The sequence below is a fragment of the Athene noctua genome, chromosome 5 (assembly GCF_965140245.1).
Source record: "Athene noctua chromosome 5, bAthNoc1.hap1.1, whole genome shotgun sequence".
NCBI classification, from domain to species: Eukaryota; Metazoa; Chordata; class Aves; order Strigiformes; family Strigidae; genus Athene; species Athene noctua.
In genome coordinates, this window is record NC_134041.1 from 34,447,698 (window position 1) to 34,466,661 (window position 18,964).

Here is an 18,964-nt window from a genome sequence, read left to right on the forward strand (position 1 = left end):
CTGGTTTAGTTTGTCAATGGTATTTTTAGTGCAGCTTGAGTAAAATGCTATAAAACCATGGTGTGCTTTCTCTAAGTTTCCTTGTGCATTATAGAACCGCACTCATTCTTTTCCCTTTCAAGTGAGATTACTGCTGCATTCGCCCAGCTGGCCGGAACAGCATGTTTCCAATAGGATGCTGAAATGTGGTAATAAACACAGAAATTTTGCATCAAGGAGAGAAACAATTCATAGAAGCGTAGAAAATGCTTAATTTCATGGCTGTTAGTATCAACAGGCAGAGGGGAGCATGTTCTGCCTATGGGTTCGAAGGAACAGAGCACCACCACTCACTTTGACTCTTCTTTTTCCCTGTCAGCCACTGCAGGGTACTACTCCAGAGGTCTCCAGCTCTCATTCTACTTGTGACCTTGCTCGGTTTCTTTAGCAAGTCAGCGAGTTAATTTTCAATGTAACTATGCTGCTGCCAGTAAGTACCTGCAATGCCAGTTAGATTACTTTGAAGAAGGAGAAAGAGAGCTTATGATTTTTAAATTTTTAAAATTTTTTTACCACCCTCCCCCCCCTTAGGCCATCGGTGTACTTCAAAGGCAAAAGTTCTGTCTTTTGGGCTCAAAAAATGCCTTTTGGCAGTTGAAAAAGAAAAAAAACCCAACCAAACAACCAAAACAAAACCCAAAAGCCATCTTTTCTGGCAGAAGTGGTGGAGGGTAGCTGAGGAAGAGGGATATCAACAGTGCAGGGCTCCCAGGTGCTATCTTCCAATGACTCATGGAGGGCAAATTCTGAAGACATTGCTGCTTTCTTCTTTTACAGGAAAAAAAAATCAAAAGGAAATTGAACAGGCCTATTTCTTATAGGAAGTAAGGGTAACTAATAGCAGTTAAGTTAAGTCCTTGGGTTCTGCCTGGACTAGGTTGTATTATAGGAAGAGCCAGTGTAGTTTTTCTTTATAGCTTAGGTTTTTTCATGGTTGCATGAAACTCGTTGCTTTGATTGCTTGAGCTTTGTGAAATTTTAACCTGATTTCCTGTGTGGTCAACACAGAAGGAAACTTTCAGATGTATCTGCAGCCTAAAGAAGATGAAAGATTGGTTATCTCAATGCAATAAAGATGAAAACAAATACACCTGTGGTAATAGAATAATTAACATACATTTGTTGTAAATCACTAGAGATCCTCCACTTCTTGTTAAGTGTTTGGTTTTCAGCTGTGGAGGCAAAAATGTGTTTTGTCAAGGATTCAGCCTTGGATGCAACCATCAGAAATAAGAGGTGAGGGGAAGATGAGTGGATTAATGAAGTGTTGAAAAAGACGGTAAAAGGAAAGCACAACATAGACATGCCTCAAAAAAAAAAAAAAATTGCTTAAGGTTTCCAACAGCAATTTCTATTTTTAGCTCAGAAGTAACTTGGTGTATGAAGTACAGCATCTGAGAGTGTCTATAGTCTTCTCTTGACCTGCGCGTAAGATGTTAATCTTAAACCTGCTGCATTTAATTTGGGGATGGTGTAGACACTTTTGATCTGCCTGAGTGATTTTTTTTCTCACTAGCGTTTTGCAGATTGGAGCTTTTAAATTGCCTCTCAAATCTCGATAATTAGTGATGGTGGGTGGTGAACATGAACTGCAAATGGTTTGAGGTTTTCTTATTCTTTTTATTTTGGGCCTCTAAAAATATGTATGCCCCCAAAATGCTCAGGAAGACAAAAGGGAAAATTATATTTGTGGAAAAGTGGGGGAGGAGGTGAAACGGATGTGTTATTATGCTGCCATTTGAAGTACTGTATTTCACATCCTCAGAACCCTCTGCAGGCATCCTGCTGAATGAGGACCAGCACCTCATTTCTGAGCAATACCCAAACCTTGTCACTGTGGGCTTTGGTATTCGGGCAAGAGACATTTACCCGAGGCTGAGGGCAGTGTAAGGCTGGAGAGCATCACAGTGTCATGTATCTCGATTTCATCTCTTGTGAAATTAATGCTGGTTTTGTCTCACTTGTTTGTTTTAAATCCTTCGCTAATTCTGGGTTATGTTTGTTATCTGTGTAATCTGTCTTCACTGCACTATGTTAACAGTAGTCCAAGAAATGTGCATGGAAACGTGTTAGACTTGTCTTGGAGGTCATTTTGGAGTAACTTTCTCAGCCCAGTCTTCAGGCACCAGGAGAAATTCCCTCCGTAATCCAAGTATTAGTTGTTTAGTTTTTTCACATATTCCTGTGATTATTGTTCTTTAATGTAAAAGGTAAAACTTCCAGTTCTTACATTCCTGTTTGTTTCCTTTAATCACAGCATGCGTTTGAACGTGACCATATTTTTAGTGACGTTGGCATGTGCTACCAAGACGCTGCAGGAGAGATTTGGCTGTGGGTAATTTTTTTTTTTTTTCCAGTTCCTTCCCCCAAAGAGCTTTATCCGTCTGCATTCACATTCTGCATCCTGATTGCCTCTACAGCTCACCGGTCCTGGGTGACGGGACCATCACCCTGCCGGGTACTAATCAACAATTATGTATTTTGAAATTTGTTTTGCTGCATGTTGGCTATATATAAGGCTTCGCAAAAAATTTCCTCCCAAAAACCAACCCACTGCTATGTTACGAAATATGTTTGGTTTTTATTACTAAGCAGCTGTTTCCCTTTTGTAAATGGTCCGTGCTGAGAGACAGAAAGAGGAAAAACAGTTGAATAAGTATAATTCATCCAACAGGTACTTCTGTGAGTGCAGTTCAGCTGTTCTGTGACAGAGATGCTGCGTTTGTGGTGTGCAGTGATTTCCCCCATGTACAGCCTGTTAGCGGTACTGCCTACACACCTCTTTGTCTTTTCTGGGATTACATCGTGTCTCCCCTTGCTCTTTGCCCCATAGCTGACCACATCCTTTTCCCTGGGATAATATAACTAGTTATATTTTAAATCAGAAATCAAAGTTACTGTTTTCAGCCTCTGCTCACCTTGAGGCTCCTGCTTTTATCTGAAATCTGAAATAGGGACTCTGTGGTGAAAAACCTGATCATTTTTAACCCATTTTATGTTTCATCTGGTCTATTAAAGCTATTTTCCCTAAGCAAATTTACGTCCTCTAAGAAAATAAGCCCCTATTTAATTTCTAGTCCAGGTAGCAGTTCCCCTTCCTAGTCTTCTATTTCTCCTCCGTCTCCCACACCTCTGTGTGTCTTGACCTACCTCCTGAGCAAGCACAGTGTGGCTGATGCTTGAAATCCATATAGGTCCTCATTTCCTACCCTGACAGTGAGATGAAGACCTGGTTTAAAATAATGCATTTTTTGGGGAGTAGCTAGCTGTGGCTAAGGGAAAAGAGAAGGATGGGATAATGAGAAATTCCATGTTCAAGTGTGCATATACAGGAGGAAGGAAAAAGGGAGAGACCATGTTGGGGAATGTACTGCACATAAAGAAAAAATGCACATACAGATTGTGACTGGGAGAGTTAACTGCTTAGAACAGGGACTGGGCATATATACATAGTACGCTTTGAGTGGAATGCCCCAGTTAATGGGAGAAAAGCACTCTTGTGAGCAGAGCAAGGTGGAAAGCAGAAGCTGGTCTCAGTAGACATGAAAAGTGGTTCTGCATCCAGAGTCCTTCCCTTTGCATGATAAATGCTGCTTGTTGGAGACCTGCAGCTGCAATAGCAGAAGCAGAATCACTCTCAGCCCAGCTGGCCACATCCTCATTTCTGTGACATTGGTGATGGGCAAGGAAGTCCCTCACAGGGTGGCTGTGGAGCCTTCCTAGACTATATCTTGATGTGTCATGGTGCTGCCTTGGCATGGGCAGGTGTGCTGTTATTGCTGGGCACACGGGAATAAAAATCAAAAGACTTTCTTCGGGGTCATATGCTTCTGATGGAATGGATACTGTACCCTAGGTAAGAGTGCCGGTCTGCTGTTGTAGATTCAATTCTGGTGGTCGACATGGAGTAAAATGAACCACATCCTTTTAAAGTAAGTACCCAGAAATTATGAGTTAAGAAATTGTGTGTATGATCTTATGCTATAGCTGTACTAAACAACTCAGTACAAAGGGGTGGTTCTTGTTTTCCTCTAGCTCTTCTCCTTCTACAAAAGGTTTGGCTGTTCAAGCCAGGTCATTCACCCAGCTTTGAAGTTGGTTTTGTTTGAGTGTGGAACCATTTAGTCGTTAAACAGTTAATGGTTTGGTTGGGTTTTTTTAGCATAAAATATTCCAGCTATAAATTAGCTTTTTCTTCTCCCTTTTGTTTTATGTGACATCTGGATTGTTCAGGGAGTGTTTTTCTGTCTTAAGATGGGGATAGTTGCCTTTTTGAGTAGTGGAGGTTTAATGGATCCAGTAGAGTAATGAGCACGTAGGAAAAAAAATAATACAGGTGGCTATCCTCTTTCACATCTATTAACGTAAGATCTTTAATTGACTGGGGGGGGGCATTTTGTTGGAACACTTGCAATTAGCAGCTCTTTATCACTATAACACTTTGTAAGAAATCTGGCTTGGTGGGTAGATTGGTAAAAGGAACAGGAGGAGCATATATTGCCAGTTTCTTCTTTCAAAAAAAAAAAAAAGTTTTCTGTGGGAATAGCTGGGTGAGTGGGAAACATCTGTGAGCACGTTGCTTTCTTCAAGCCGTGGATTAAAGAATAGGGCTGGAAGAGACTTCGAGTTCAACTACTGTGCTCCTGTCCCAAGGCAGGATTGATATACCTATATCATATCATGCTCTACCTATATCAGATCATACTCTACCTATGTAAGTTGATTCTTGAATATGGTTTTCAACACTGAAGATGATGGAGACAGCCTGTGCTCTTGTACTCCTCTTCACAAACCCCATTATTTGTTTTCTTGAAGCTCTATGTTTAGAGGTAAATTTTGTCAACAGATGTAGTTAAATACTTTTCTCTCTTTTGCTGTCTTAGGTAAAAGTGACGTGACAACCACGTGGGAAGGTGGATTATTTGTAAAACAATGAGCGTGCGTCTCTAGACATGATTTGTGGTTCAGTCCAGCTGGAGCTCTGTGAATGAAGCTATGGGCTGTGCCTCTGCCAAGCATGTTTCTACTGTTCAAAACGAAGAGGAAACTCAGAAAGGGAAAAACTATCAGAATGGAGATGTGTTTGGTGGTAAGTGTTGCAGGATTTCATCTTTCTCCAACATCATGAATCTTCTGGAAGGTATATTTGGGAGCCTTAACCTTTCACAGAATATAAAGGAAAATGCATGTTAAAATAATCAAGATGATAGTGCTGATGGCCCCTCAGTACCATGACAGCTGAAACAGAGGTTGGGGTGAAATGCTTAGTGGAAAATTAACATTCTAAGTGATGTACAGTACTGCACTGTCTTAAACTGCACATATCCTGGAATAGTTCAAAGACAATGAGTTGCACAGCCCCCCTCATATATGTGTCTCTGTTACATATTTGTCATTAGGTACCAAAATAGTTGACTCGTTTTCTTAAAATAAAAATCTATTCAGTTAGAAATATAATTCCTTAATACTGTTGTACTGTAAAGCAATAAAACATTAGTTCTGAAATCCTGTAGCAAACAGGGTTTGAAGGTACAATGAAACTAAAAATAACCTTCTGTGAGGGATTCAGTGGTACTGGGAAGTCTGAGCGTGGGATGAAAACATCTGTTTCACTGTATGGGAAGACTGGTCTGTGATCCAGGTCTTGTCACAGACACATGTGCATCAGGAAAACTAAAGTGATGTGAGAGAAAATGCATAGCCAACTTCATCATTTCCCAACCCCCTCCCCCTAGATTCTGTTAGTATACACTAAGTGTTGTTTAGATAATGAACTAAATCGTAATTCAGTTTTTAAAATGTTAGGAATTATCTGGGAGACCGTTCAGAAATGAAATTTCTAGATCTGCCCAGATATCTATCTGAAAGTTAAGTCAGCTGTGAATAAGATAACTTGGTACTGTTATTCTTAAAATAGGTGCTTTGATACTGAGTATGCCAAACTTCTCTGGTGGTTTTTATAGCAATTGTTTGTGTAGAAGTGGGAATGACGCATCTAGCATCAAAAAATATCTCGCTTTAATTTCAAAAGCAATGATACTTCACTTTTTCAACCTTTCTGGGTGTTAGCTTGCTCCCCACAGTGGATCCCAAAGTTAAGAATACCTAGAGGCATCCTCTGAAGAGAAAGTAGTTGTTCAGCAAATTTCAGGCCTAAATAATGGTTATTTTCCTGTGTATGGTCCTTCACTAACCTGAGAGAAGTTGGTTTTGGAATTGTGAGTTCAGTGTGTTGCTTTTATTTAAAACAGTGCTCCCACAAACAAAAAGCTCCATTCGTTTCTCAAAGGAATTTGAGTTTATTTTAGCTAATATTTGGTGAGGGAGCAATTATTGGCAATATGTGTGCGTCAGCTATTTTTTTTCCTGATTTACTGCATGCTGCGGGCCAAAGATCATAACTTCAATGACAAGAAACCTAAAGTAACTTCTGGAGGCAGAGGATTAAGAAGATTGAAGGAATTTTAAAGGGCTCCCACTTCATAGAGCTGGACTGGTGTCAGTAATATAATTTAGCTATTCTGAGATTCATTTGAGAGCTGTTAATCATTTCCTATTTTACAGAAACCTATCAATTTCAGGAATGCTACCTTCTGTTAACCAATTTTTATCACATATTTTAGTTTAGGTACACAGTTTGTCATTGCTAAAGAACCAGTTCAATGACTGGATCCTTTTTTAGCAAAGAGTTGGAGTCTGTGACTTAAACGATTTGTTGAATGGTAACTAAAATGAACACAAAAGCTGTGTTTTTCCCTTGCTGCTGAGAGACAGCCTCTAGATCAGGACTTGGGCATATGAGAAGGGTGAGCTGGCATGTGCCTGGCTTTACTTCTGTCCTTTTGGGACTTAAAAATGATCAACAGGATGCTTAGATGCCCAGAAGCAGGAAGCTACATGCTTCATGTGTACAATGCCTTTTTTTCATATAAAAAAGAGAGGCAAGAAAATTACACCTTAACATCATATTTATAGTCCTTCTTAACAATCTTCTGGACTTGCCAAATGCCTAGAGCTCTTTCTTAGGAGGCTAAATACTGTTTATATTGCCCCTTCTTCCATATTGGAAATTGTAGTGGCAATTGCATTGTTTGTTGTGAGTTAGGTCTGAAAGCTCAGAGTATTCTGCCCACTTAATTTTCTATTAAACTTTAATGTTTTTAATCCTGAGTTAATTCCACATAACATATTCTGCCTTAAGTCATCAGGGAGGAAGTCTGTGCTGTATCAGAGGGCTGTCATCATCAACTCCCTGCAAGGACATAGCATAGTCCTGCTAGATTTGACCAGGCAATCTCAGCTAGGATGACAAATCTTAGCAGAATAAGTTCCCAGAGATACAGAAGGATGCACAGAGCCAACAAAGGTTAAAAAGCACTGCAGCACTTCCATAATGCATTTGCCTATCCAGTTCCAGGTGCCAAGAACTGCTGAATGTTTCCTTCCTTATTTCTGGGAAGGGACAGAAGTGTCTCATGCAGCCAGTGGTCAAGAGCAAAGTATCTCTGCAGCCTGTAGGGATTGAAAATTAACTGCAGAATGACTAGGCAGAGTAAGACCAAGGTAAGCTGCAGAGAAATTGGATGGTTCATGAGGAGCAAGAAGATAATGGAAAGAGGCAGTTGGTAAGAGGTTTGGGGGAAGGAGGCAGCAAAGTAAAAGAAACAGAGATGATAAGTGGGGTTGGAAGGTGGCTGATGTAGTGATAGTATTGATGACGTCCTGAAAATATTAGTGTCCAGAAATGGTGATGTTCATAGATGACAAACACGTGCAGTGTTCACATCTGTGGACTAATCTGACAGAAAGCACCTATGCAGAACTAGCAGCTACGAGCTTTGTAGTTGTAGTAGCCCAGATTGCCTCAGATGTTTCACAAGTGGAGGAAATGTTGAAGGACTTGGAACAGCAATGGCAGAATTAAAGGAAAATACCTCCGTGCTGGTGCTGCCTTCCCTGAGCAGCTGGTGTGATCTGAAAGATGTGGCTTACACTGTATTGCCACTTGCTGTTTGCCTGACACCTGAGATGGAAAGAGTGCTCTTCTTTTTTCCTTGAACAAGACAAGTTTTCCAGACAGGTTGCAGAGAGAAAGAGTCAATAGTAAAGATTGTACTTTCCGTCTTGCTTTTATATTAAATAGGTCGTTTTGAATGAGGAGAGGTATGAAAATACTTTTATTTGGTTCTGGTCAGTTTTGTTTTTACCTATGCCTTAAGCTGCTGGGGTTTTTTGCCCTTTAGGGCTTTCTGTAGTGTGTGGCTGTAAGCATTAGCCACATAGCTGAAAAACTTTTACTTTCCCCCACACCACTCCTTTTCCACAAATAAGTGCACTGGCAACAAGGCAGTTGTTCATGTGATTTTTCTGTGAGCTCTGTCTTTGGTGCTCAAGAACTTTCCCACTTTGCTCCACTGATACAACTGCAGCTCTGCAAGTAGCAGGTGGAGCTACTGGGGAATAAATTAGATGGGCATCAATACCATTGCACTTGTTTTCCTGCTGGGCAATAAGAACTGCCAGTGATACAGACCCTGTGCCTACTTCTACACCATCAAGATTGAATAATGGTGGAAGTTTCAGAGGGCAGAGAAGGGGATTAGTCATAGCCTGGGGTTATAAGGTTACCTCTTGTAACTGATGGAAAAAGCTGTAACTATAATGAGAGTGTTTGCTGGGAGAGGGAGAGAAAACTCGTCTGGTTGTTGTTAAACATGGATATTGCTATGAAAGAGGCCTGCTGTATGTGTAGTGGAGGCTGGGAAACAGTTGTCTGAACTGAAGAAGACATTGAGGTGGTCTCAGAACTGTGTAAATTGTGGTGTCTCCAAGCTTCTCATTTGGGGTAAGCTCATGGTACGGGACTCCATGAGTAAAGGAAGGATGGAAAGGACCTAAATAATTCATGTACAGCTCTTTGCTCTCTGTGCCTTGGCTGTCAATTCTCTGTTCATGCTGCAGAAGTTGCCAAAACAGCATCATTATTGCATTGTCATCTTTGATTTCCTTTGCTATGAAGATGCTTCTAGTCCTTCATCCCTTTTTCTTCTTCCTTTCAGAGAAGCAGGTAAAGAAGCTGTGCAAGAGTGACAAGTGCCAACGTGGCTGCAGCTTTGCCCTCTGCCTTTTTGTTATCGCACAACTTGCATAAAACAAGCCTTATACTTGTTTTGCAGTCCTCCCTCCAAGCCCTCAGAAGGTGGCCTGTCTAGAAGACCATTTCCAAAGCTTTCTTCAGGGGTTGTAATGCTTGTCTTAAGGTTTATCCACCTTTTTTTAGAAGAAAAGGAAATAATTTACAGATATACAGTGTTTGGATATTTTTTTTCCTAATAAGTAGTGTTTGCTCAGCTATGGGTGTCACTTTGAATCCCTAGACTATTTTCTGAACTGCTCAGAGTGGTGCAGTTCTGCTTCTGTTCTTCCTCAGAGCCTCTAGATGCTTTTTCCTTCTTACCCTCGTGGGGTTGGCTGAAGCCAAGACTATTGACTATTGGAGAGATCATTGCTTCTGTGAGGATTTTTTTTTTCTCTTTTAAAAGTCACTGGAGGTTAAGATTGTGCTCCAGTGCCTTACTTACTCCCCAGCTTTTAACCTTTTTTTGAATTGAGCAGACACATTGAGCCAGGTGTTCACTGTAAATTTGAAACTCTAGTGTTTAAAACTGAGAAAACCCACCATGAAACCCATGAATTCTGTAAGAACAAATTCTGGTTAACTGAAAACAAAACATAAAAGTTTCCATCTTATCCTGAACTGTAGAAGGCACAGTGCATTTTGCTGTAATATATATTTAAATAACTGAGTTAGCAGGCCTATCAAAGGAGATGTTCTAGAGAAGATTGAATATAATATGATTATTATGTCTTGTTGGTCTCTAATGACTTTAAAATCCCTCTAATATGGATAGTAATAATAAATCTTCATTTATTCATCATTCCACTTCAGAGCTGATTTCCAGTGCAATATATAAGAACTATAATAATGTAGATACCAATGAAGAACAAAATGCCGTGATAGAGCCTTGAGTGTTGTTGATTTCAGCATATGTTTTAATAATATAATGTCACTTGTAGATTAATATTATTTGCACCTTTTTAAAAAATTGTGGGATATTTATTTGAGGAGAAGATTATTGATGTATTTTTTTGTGTAAGAAAATAACTGGTAATGTGATTTCTTGTGGAAAAAAAGCAATTTTAGAATCTATTTGTTAATCTGAGAGGCTAATCCAGATATTTATATGGAGTTCTTGGGCACTTTGCAAAAGCAAGCATAAACATGGCAGGTAGGAATCTTCTGGCAAATTGGGGATATCCATGCTGCAGTTGCCATATAGGATTTATGTTATTAACAGCAGCTCCAGTTGCTAAACCAGTCTACATAAAGCTGAACACAAAGCACAATAATTTATAAACCAGTTTGTCTCAGGACAGGTGGGAGAATGCAAGGAAAGGAAATCTTTAGTGTTGAGGTATCGTAATGAGATTGAAAAACTGATTGATGCGTGTAGTATCTGACTGACCACACTACAGCTTGTGAAGTATCTTCACAACTTTCCTGGCTTCAATTACAGACCCACCCTTGTTTTAGAGATGGACAGCATGGAGAAGACGTGTGAGGGACCTGATGTCAGATCCCTTGCAGACGTATATGCCCTTATTTCTGCTCTTCTTCACTTGTTTTTTTCCAACGGTTTTCTCCTGTGTTGATAATTCTTCCCTAATGTTTTGAAAATGCCATAGTTCAAAAGCCAAGCAGGAAGGTTAGAGTATTTAACTATGGCAAGTATTGACCTGTCCTGTAGGGTGGCAGTCAGTCTGTGGTGTCAGGAAAGCAACAACCCATCTCACAGGGAGGACTCCCTTCTCCCAACAAATCGAAGAGTTCAGCTTAGCCACCTGAAACAAATATGCTGCTCTGTAGCTGTCATACCTTAACTGACTTATTGTTCACCAATATCACAATTTAAAAGCCAAACACTTTATCAGCACATTGTGTTTTCATTCTTACTATGTTTTGTGGGTTTGTCTCACTTCTGCTAACCCCTGCATTGTGACAGTCAAGTATTTCCTTCCTCATGTCTGCCACGTCTTATCCACACGAGTATCTCACTCCACTGCCCAAAACAGCAGAGCTCTGACTTGTGTGCATTTGAATTAAGTGCCAAAAGATGCTAAAATAATTGAAACTTCAAAAACATGCCCACTGTATACAGAAGAGAATAGGAAGGGGAATTTGGGACTATGACTTACCTTTCTTAAATAGGTGTCCTCATCTCAAAAAATATTGTGCCTCAATCTTTGTAGAGATTACTTTGTTTTGAAAGCTATTTCCTTGATTTGCAGACCTAGAAGTACCATCTTACTCAAGACTTCAGGCTCAGGTTGTTGCTCAGGATGGTTTAAAATATCTGTGAGCCTGTCAGACTGTTCAGATGTCCTTGATCAGTATGTGATCAGCTTCCTAAAACCTTGTTCCTGTGCACAAAATTCAGCAGGTCATCTTCTAGCCATTTGAAGATCTGAAGTTGGGAAGTTTTAAGACAGAATTTGAAGTGAGAAAAATATATTAGAAGTGTTTTCGGTGAATAACACCTTCCTGTTACTTTTCCCTTTCCCTCAAGTGTCAGAGTTAAAAAAAAAATGTTCAAGATGAGAATGAGAAATCCTTTCTTTTGGCCATACTATCTTTCAGCGAGGCCATCCTCACTGAACTGAAACCATCTGGAAAGAGATAGCTTAAGGAATGTAATTTCTGTCATGTTGGCATGAATGCATGCCGGATCAGAAGGTCTTGCTGCACTGGGCTTCACACAGACACACAGCTCACTTTGCCTGGTAGTGTTTATTTTATTGACTCTGTTGGTCAGGTGGTTAGCACTCAGATAGTCATTGCTTCAGCTCCTTTGGCTGTCCTGACATGTTTCTGCAATGTCAGACCTTACTCATTTTAGGGACACTAGTGATTATGCAGAAGGAGACGAGCACCATGCAGTGTCCTGATACCAGACTGGACATTTTGAGACAATAACCTTTTTTAAAGACATTTTCAAACACAAACAAATAATCTGTGGTACCACCACAGGCACTCATTCCATCCAGTGCTTAATCTGAGCTCCGTGGAAGTGAGTAGCATGTAGACACCTGCTGTCTGAAAACTCAGTCTTTGGGGTGCAAAACTTTAAATATCACAGTGAGTTTCAAAGGAGGAGATTTTCAGTGCTGAAATTCAAATACCGGCTGAGCTCCTGAAAGGATAGCTTTCGTGTTGTTCACGATTTCAGCAGCTCATGTTATAAAGTAGCTCTTGCTTCTGTGCTTGAAAGCTTGAGAAAAGCAGATGAGTAGGGCTGAAGTACACAAGCATCTTCCAGATTTATACTGGACTATTTTCCCTCACTTTTTTATTGAGTTGAAATGCTATTTTTAGATCTTTGTTTTTATCCACTTTGTTCCAACCCATTTTGGTGATAGCCTGCTTCTTATCTAACTAAACATGGATCAGTTCTAGAGATGTGTTTCAGGAAGTGAGAGAGAACAACACAACCAAAACCCAATTTGGTGTTATGTTCGTGTGGGAAATGTAATAAAATTGCATTTGTTATCTAGGTTTATGATGTATTTATGTAACCCTGAGAACACCCTTGGTAAGTCAATAATTTACCATTTTATTCCCATGAGGAAGCAATGGGACTTAAAAAGTCAAAACCAAACCAAACCCCACCTTCAGGTTTTGTCTAGTCATGTATTTGTGATCAGTGTGTGCAAAGAAAGTGTTTTCCACATGAATTAAAACTCTGTATTTTCACCTTTTGTGAATGGAAGTGGCTCATCCTTTTAGCTCTTTTGGAAGAGGTACTGCTTCTGCAGTATAAGGAAGCAGCCATTCTGGGATATGGGTTTGCTCAGAGAATAGTAGCAAAACAAGCTCTTCATCTGACTCCAGCATGTAAATATATAGAGATACATATAAAGAATATAAAAATAGCCTTTTGTAGAAGGTGTAACGGGACAGCATCTCTCCTGGAGCAGGAGCAGGGTTGCCTCATGAGGGGGGACAAGCCAGGAGCTGAGCGTGACCTCAGCACCTGCAGTGCTGGCAGTGTTGAGGTGCTGTCTCATGGGGCCTGAACACGGGCCAGAGCAGGGTGCTAGTGGCAGGGTCTGTCAGCAGTCCCAGACACAGCAACGAGCCAGGTCCAGGGTCCATCTAGGGAGCACAGTGAGGAGCAGGAGGCGGCAAAGCTGGAGACAGGGCTGGGGACAAGCTGGAGCTTGCCCAAGGGCTTTGTTCAGGAGAGAAGATACCAACAATGTGGGGTTGAGGTTCCTGCTGGAGAACAGAGACAGAACTAGAGACAGTCAAACCTGCTTTGGCAAGAACTGAAGGCCCAAGCCTCAGCCGAAACAGAGCTCCCGGATCCATGGACAGAAGGTGCAAGTGAGGGTTTCGTGAGGCTGGTCATGGCCTCTTAGTGCACTCAGGGCCCTGACAGCATCTATCCATTAATTGTGAGCTTTATGTAATGGTTGTGATTGAACTAGCTCTCCCTTCTCCTGCTCCTCCTCCTTTTTTTTTTTTTTTACCTGCAAGTGGAGAAATGCTGGTCTGGTGGTCCTTAGGGATGAGAACCAAACCAAGTCAATAGAAAGTTTACAGGAAACTCCAAGAGTATACCTTGCCACTTTTAATAATACTGATTTTCAGCATGTACTTTCACTGATCCAGCAGTGAAGAAGACTTCTTCAGAAGTGATGGTAGAGTAGCTATTTAAATACCTGCATGTTGGAAAATTGCTTAGTTGTAAATTGTGTCAGGACAGTAGAGCAACAGTGGTTGAAAACACTCCTCGGTCAGGTATAGTATTCCCTGTGGAACCCAACACTAGTGATAGCAGTGGGGATCCCATTCACAGAGAGTTAAAGAGCTTGTCCCCACTCTGCAGTGCAGTGTATACATTGTGATGAATAAATTCTGGTTAGTAGTACTCTGGAGTCTATCATGACTGGGTGTGACTGAGCTAGCAATTGTCTGAATGTGGATAAAGACATGTCATACTCCCCTGTTGCTATCTTCATATCTCACGCAGCAGTTGCCACCTCTTTCATACCATTGACCTTACAGCTACAGAAGGTTTTTGTTCATTTTAAGTCAAAATACAAAGAAAGGAGAAGAAAACACTGATCCTCGGAAGCTGATCCCATCCACCACCAGTGAACAAGCCTGTGCTGGGTAGCAGATCAACCGAGCAGTTGCACAGAAACAAATCACCTGTCCTTATGTGCTGGAAGAGTGTTCTCAGTCGCTGGCAGGGTGAGGTTTTGCATTGCTACGCCCTCAGGTACACTGCAGTCCTGCTCTGGGGAGGTGCTGCATTTGTGTCAATTGAGGGACTGATTTGCCGGATAAAGCCTTCCCGTTCTTAGTCATGACTTCTCCTGGCAGGAAGCAAAAAATGAGCAATAAAGAAAAATGGTGCATATTTGGAGTTCTGTTTCCTATTATTTTAGTTTTTTCCTTTGAAAAAATTCAGAGACCCTAAATGAAATTACTTTTCCAAATGAATAGCAGATCTTTGCCATATAAATGTCGCTGAGTTTTTCCTACCTGTAAGCAGAGAACAAGTGCCTAAATTTACCAAAACAAATTGTTTTTTTTTGTTGCTACTCTTACAGATTATTCTATCAAATTACTAAATTGATATAGTCTTATATGGCTCTTATCTTAAAAAATAATCCCTGCAGCTTTGAATGATGTTTGCCATCTAGCCCAAAGATGCCAGGTGCCCTTCTTCTTTTCAACCCTTCTACCTTAGTATACAGTTCAAAATCAAACATTTAACTTAGCTTTGGAGTGGTTGAAAATGTGTGCAGATAATTTTGCAGTACGAAAACTGAAGAAAGAGGGAGTGACTCCTACATTTTTTTCTGAAACCATAATTTTGGAAGTTTTTCTGTTGCATAGGAATGAATTTGAAATGGCTTGACACCTTAAGGAGAGTGAACTTAAAGCAGAGCATGTGTCCATAAATTAACTAGATAGTTACCTTCTTCTGGTGGTTCACTGTCTTGCAGTGTTTACAACTCTTGTCATGGTATTAGATGAGGGAGTTATTCTGCAAAGTCATTCTACTTAGTGTAAGTGCACTGCATTTATACAGACCTTCTCTGGTACAGCTGCTGTTTGTTACCTACCATGCAGCGATGCCTGGGTTTAGCACGATACACACACAGACTCAGCACCTTTGGTGGGGGTTTACAGTGTAAAGAGAGAAAGTGAACCAAGCTGGAAAACAGTTGTTATCGCCATTTTGGTGAGAGAAATTAATCACAGACAGGTTGTAACTCGCCTGCTTCTTACTTTAATGTAAGCTTTCAGCTTGTACAGTTTGTACATTGGTGTCACAGCACCCAAAAGAGAGATACCAGAGGATGGGGGGCTCTGAGGGCACCTCCAAGACTCTGCAAGCAGTTGATATGTGGAGAAAACTAACATATTTTTATTCTTGGGAATGACCCTTTCCACAAGCTGTTTAGCTTCATGAAGAGCATAGTCAAAGTTGAATACAACTAAAGTGCATGGGGTATGCATTTCGCAATTGTGTTAGTGTACTATAAATAGAGGCATACATCCGCCTTTGGTGTTTGCTAGAAAGAAGTCAGGATGTATTTTCTGGCAGCCTTGGTGCACAAGGAAATCCATTTATTTTTTATGGTACAGACAAACTTATTTTATTTACTTAATCTTTTAAAGACAGACTCCTTGGTGTTTATTGCCTACCTGTAGGTGCAGTGGTAAAAATGTCACATAACTTTCAATTACTGCAGTGTTCTTTTTGCCATTTTCCAAGTGTTGTATTCCTTAGCCACAAAGTTTTAAAAAAAAACCCCTACCAAAATCAACAAACAAAAACCTCAAAGGCTAAAATTTGGCCAGGAAATCCTCAGTCTGGAGGATAGTTCTCTGATTCCCCAGGTAAACCTTGTGAAACTGCATGGATGTGTATTCATTTTAGCAACACAAGGCTGTAATTTCATAGTAGGAATATCTACTGGTAGAAATATCTGTTAAATACAAGGAAAAGATACCTGACCAGTAAGTATTTGTGTACCCTGGCATACACGGCTGAAGATGCCTTTACAGGTTAGTCGCTGTGAAACCTTGGTTTCTGAAAAGCTGCCAAAATTCTTTGTTGTCCTGTGTGCTCAGATTACAGCTAAACATTGGTTTGCTAACATAGAAGGCATTTTTACACTAGGTACTTCTCCAAAATCCTTGAGACATTGTGGGTATTTTAAACAAATCCTATAGCACAGCAGTTGCATGTTGTCCTGGTCTGAGGCCTAAGACTGATGACGTTCTGTCTTGAGCTTGCCCCCCCCCAAAATTGAAAAAATTGAAATGTTAAGATTGCTGCTTCGTTGGCTTATAAAAAACAAAGCCTGGCTTCTGCTGAGTGGGTGTAATCGTGCCCTGCAGTGTGCCTTCTTATCTGTATGAGGCGGTGCTCTGGCAAAAAGGATCAGGTTTAGGGTGCTCTTAAATTATATATTTCCTTTCTGCTCTTGTAATAGGAGCACTGCAAGGGACTGTGCAGGTGGCAGAGGTGCGGAGCACTTCATGTTCTGCAATACTGAGAAATAGCACGAAGTCACTTTTGTTTCAGGATTTATGATTTTAGAAATGATCTTGGTCTATTCAAAGGGAAAATAGGGGGTGTAGATTTTTTCATGGAAGTCTCCTAAATTGTATTAATGGTTGTATTTATTAAAATTACATACATTTAATCCCCTGTATTTTGTTGCCAAGTGTATATCGAATTTCTAACTGTAGGAATGGGGTGCATCTTGAGATCTTTTTAGGCTGAAAGTGCTTGTCTGATATAAGTGCTCTAAGCACACATTTCTTATTTTGATTTTTTTTTTTTAAACTATTATTAAAAACTTCCTTTTCTCACACACTGATATTTTACTTTCTTTTTTAAAGTGTTCCCCAGGGGGGAGGGGAGAAGGCATGGAAAATCACTAGCTTTTTAAAATCTCTTTTTTCTTTCCTTTTCTATCTAATCATTTTTGTGCTTCCAGCATATCCTAAATGTTCATGTGCATGTATTATTTGCACAGAGTGGCCTTGATGTGGTTGCAAGACAGCAGGCAGCGAACAGGGATAAGTACTTTTAGTTTCATAAACAGGTTATGTTCGTGATGACAGTAGGGACAAGGGAGGAGATTGTTAATAGTATGAGGTGGTGTGGAAGAGCACCAACGGCGTCCTGCAGAGACTTGGGAGTTAATTTGTGGCTTGACTTACATGGTGAGATGAAGGTGTTAAACCAGACATCTTCTGCGACTGGACGGGGCTGTGAGCCAGGCAGTCTCTCGCTGCATTCCCCTTCCCGGAATGTGTTCTTCGGGTGTTCCCATTGTTAGCCTTGATTGCTTGAACGATACGCCTCTATCGGTGCCGTGTGGGTGGTAGGTGTTTTCTCTTGGGGCTTTATCTAAAGCTTTTGCAACATGGATGCTGCTCAGGGAAGTAGGCATCTTTCAGAGATCGCAAATTAACTCTGACCATTGTAAACAGAGTAAAATATTAGGTTAATTTTGTAGCTCTTTAGATGGCCTGTAAGTAATGTAATTAACTTTCGTATCTTTTGTATCTGGAAATGTGTGCTGTATTTTATAAATCAAGTTTTGATTAGTTTCTCCCCTCCCCTCTTGGTTTCCAGAAATACTAGCAATGAGGAGACACTTGTGCTCATCATGAATCCCCAGTATGTTACTGATCTTGGATAATTATCCTGTTCCTTTCATAATGCAAATAATAACAATGAAATAGCTGTTGATTTACAAATATTCTTTGAGGTACACAAGCAGTGGAAATTTGATAGTCTAATGTTAATAGAAGAAAGCCAGAAAGGATGTGAAAATGCCTTTCAAATCATATGTTGCGGGGCAACAATCTCATTTAATAGTTGACTGATTGAGAATGGCATTACTTGTTAAGTAAAGAGGAATCGGCTTTTTTTATTGACAAGGAAACTGAAGACACCTTGTCATGTGCTTGCAATAATAGGAAATGTGTAATTTTGGGGGCGTGGAGTGGTAATGACTTTTTTTTTTTTTTAGAGGGAACTCTCGGGGTGGCTTAGTTCAGGAGAATTTTTTTTCTGTCTTGAACAGTTGGTTGATACATTAGTGGTGCTGTATTGCTATACAAGGGATGCTCACAGTAATGGTCAATTAGTTGGTTTTTTTGCTGGAATCTGAATAGTCCCTGACAGGTTCTGCGCTAAATGATAAATGTTTTGCAATGGAGTATGTAAACAGATGCTGGCTGGGAGAGAGTCAGCAGAGACTGGGAGTTTTGTTAATGATATTCAAAAACCTGACAAGAATTAAATATTTAGTGCTTGGTGGGATAATTTAAAAAAGGGTCAGTTTAAAACAAGGAGCAGTAAAATGGAGTTGAAGCAGCCTTTCTGACCTGGCTGCACTGTGCTATCTAGATTGACTGAGCTGATTTTTGGGTTGTTATCAAGATAGTTTCCAAGATGCGGTGTGGAGAGGCAAGAGGATTGCACCCACCTCTCTTCTGTGGCCAAGGAGGTCTTACCATCACTGCCTGCAAGTTGGCTAGGGTTTTGCCCATCTAGTTGGATCATAGGAGAAGTTTTAGCCCTTCTTGTGTTGCAGTTTATGTTATATTTGCAGGTTTGCTCCCCAGCTGTTCCTTTTCTCTCTCTTCCACAATGAAAAGGTCTGTGGCTGTGAAGCCAATTCTTCAAGCTTTGCTTTTGCAGTTTCTGAGCAGTGCAGAGTCTTTTCTTCAGGACAGGGTGGCACAGTTTTTTTAAAAAATAAGTTTGTGGTGCTCAGTGTAGTACGTGATTGGAAATGCTGAACTTTCAGCTCCTTCGAA

At 40.4% G+C, this 18,964-nt stretch overlaps 1 protein-coding gene across 2 annotated transcripts in view; it reads left to right on the forward strand.

Annotated features, from left to right (window-relative positions):
- C5H1orf21 (chromosome 5 C1orf21 homolog) overlaps window positions 1-18,964 on the forward strand; it is a 125,830-nt gene that overhangs the window by 45,056 nt on the left and 61,810 nt on the right. The window contains exons 1-2 of one of the 2 annotated variants that reach the window (XM_074907047.1): window positions 2,297-2,370; window positions 4,923-5,128. In XM_074907047.1, the coding sequence (XP_074763148.1) occupies window positions 5,035-5,128 (94 nt within the window). In that variant the 5' untranslated portion in view covers window positions 2,297-2,370; window positions 4,923-5,034. Of the gene's footprint in view, window positions 1-2,296; window positions 2,371-4,922; window positions 5,129-18,964 lie in introns of those variants that run through there. The other variant, XM_074907046.1, reaches the window with a different exon arrangement.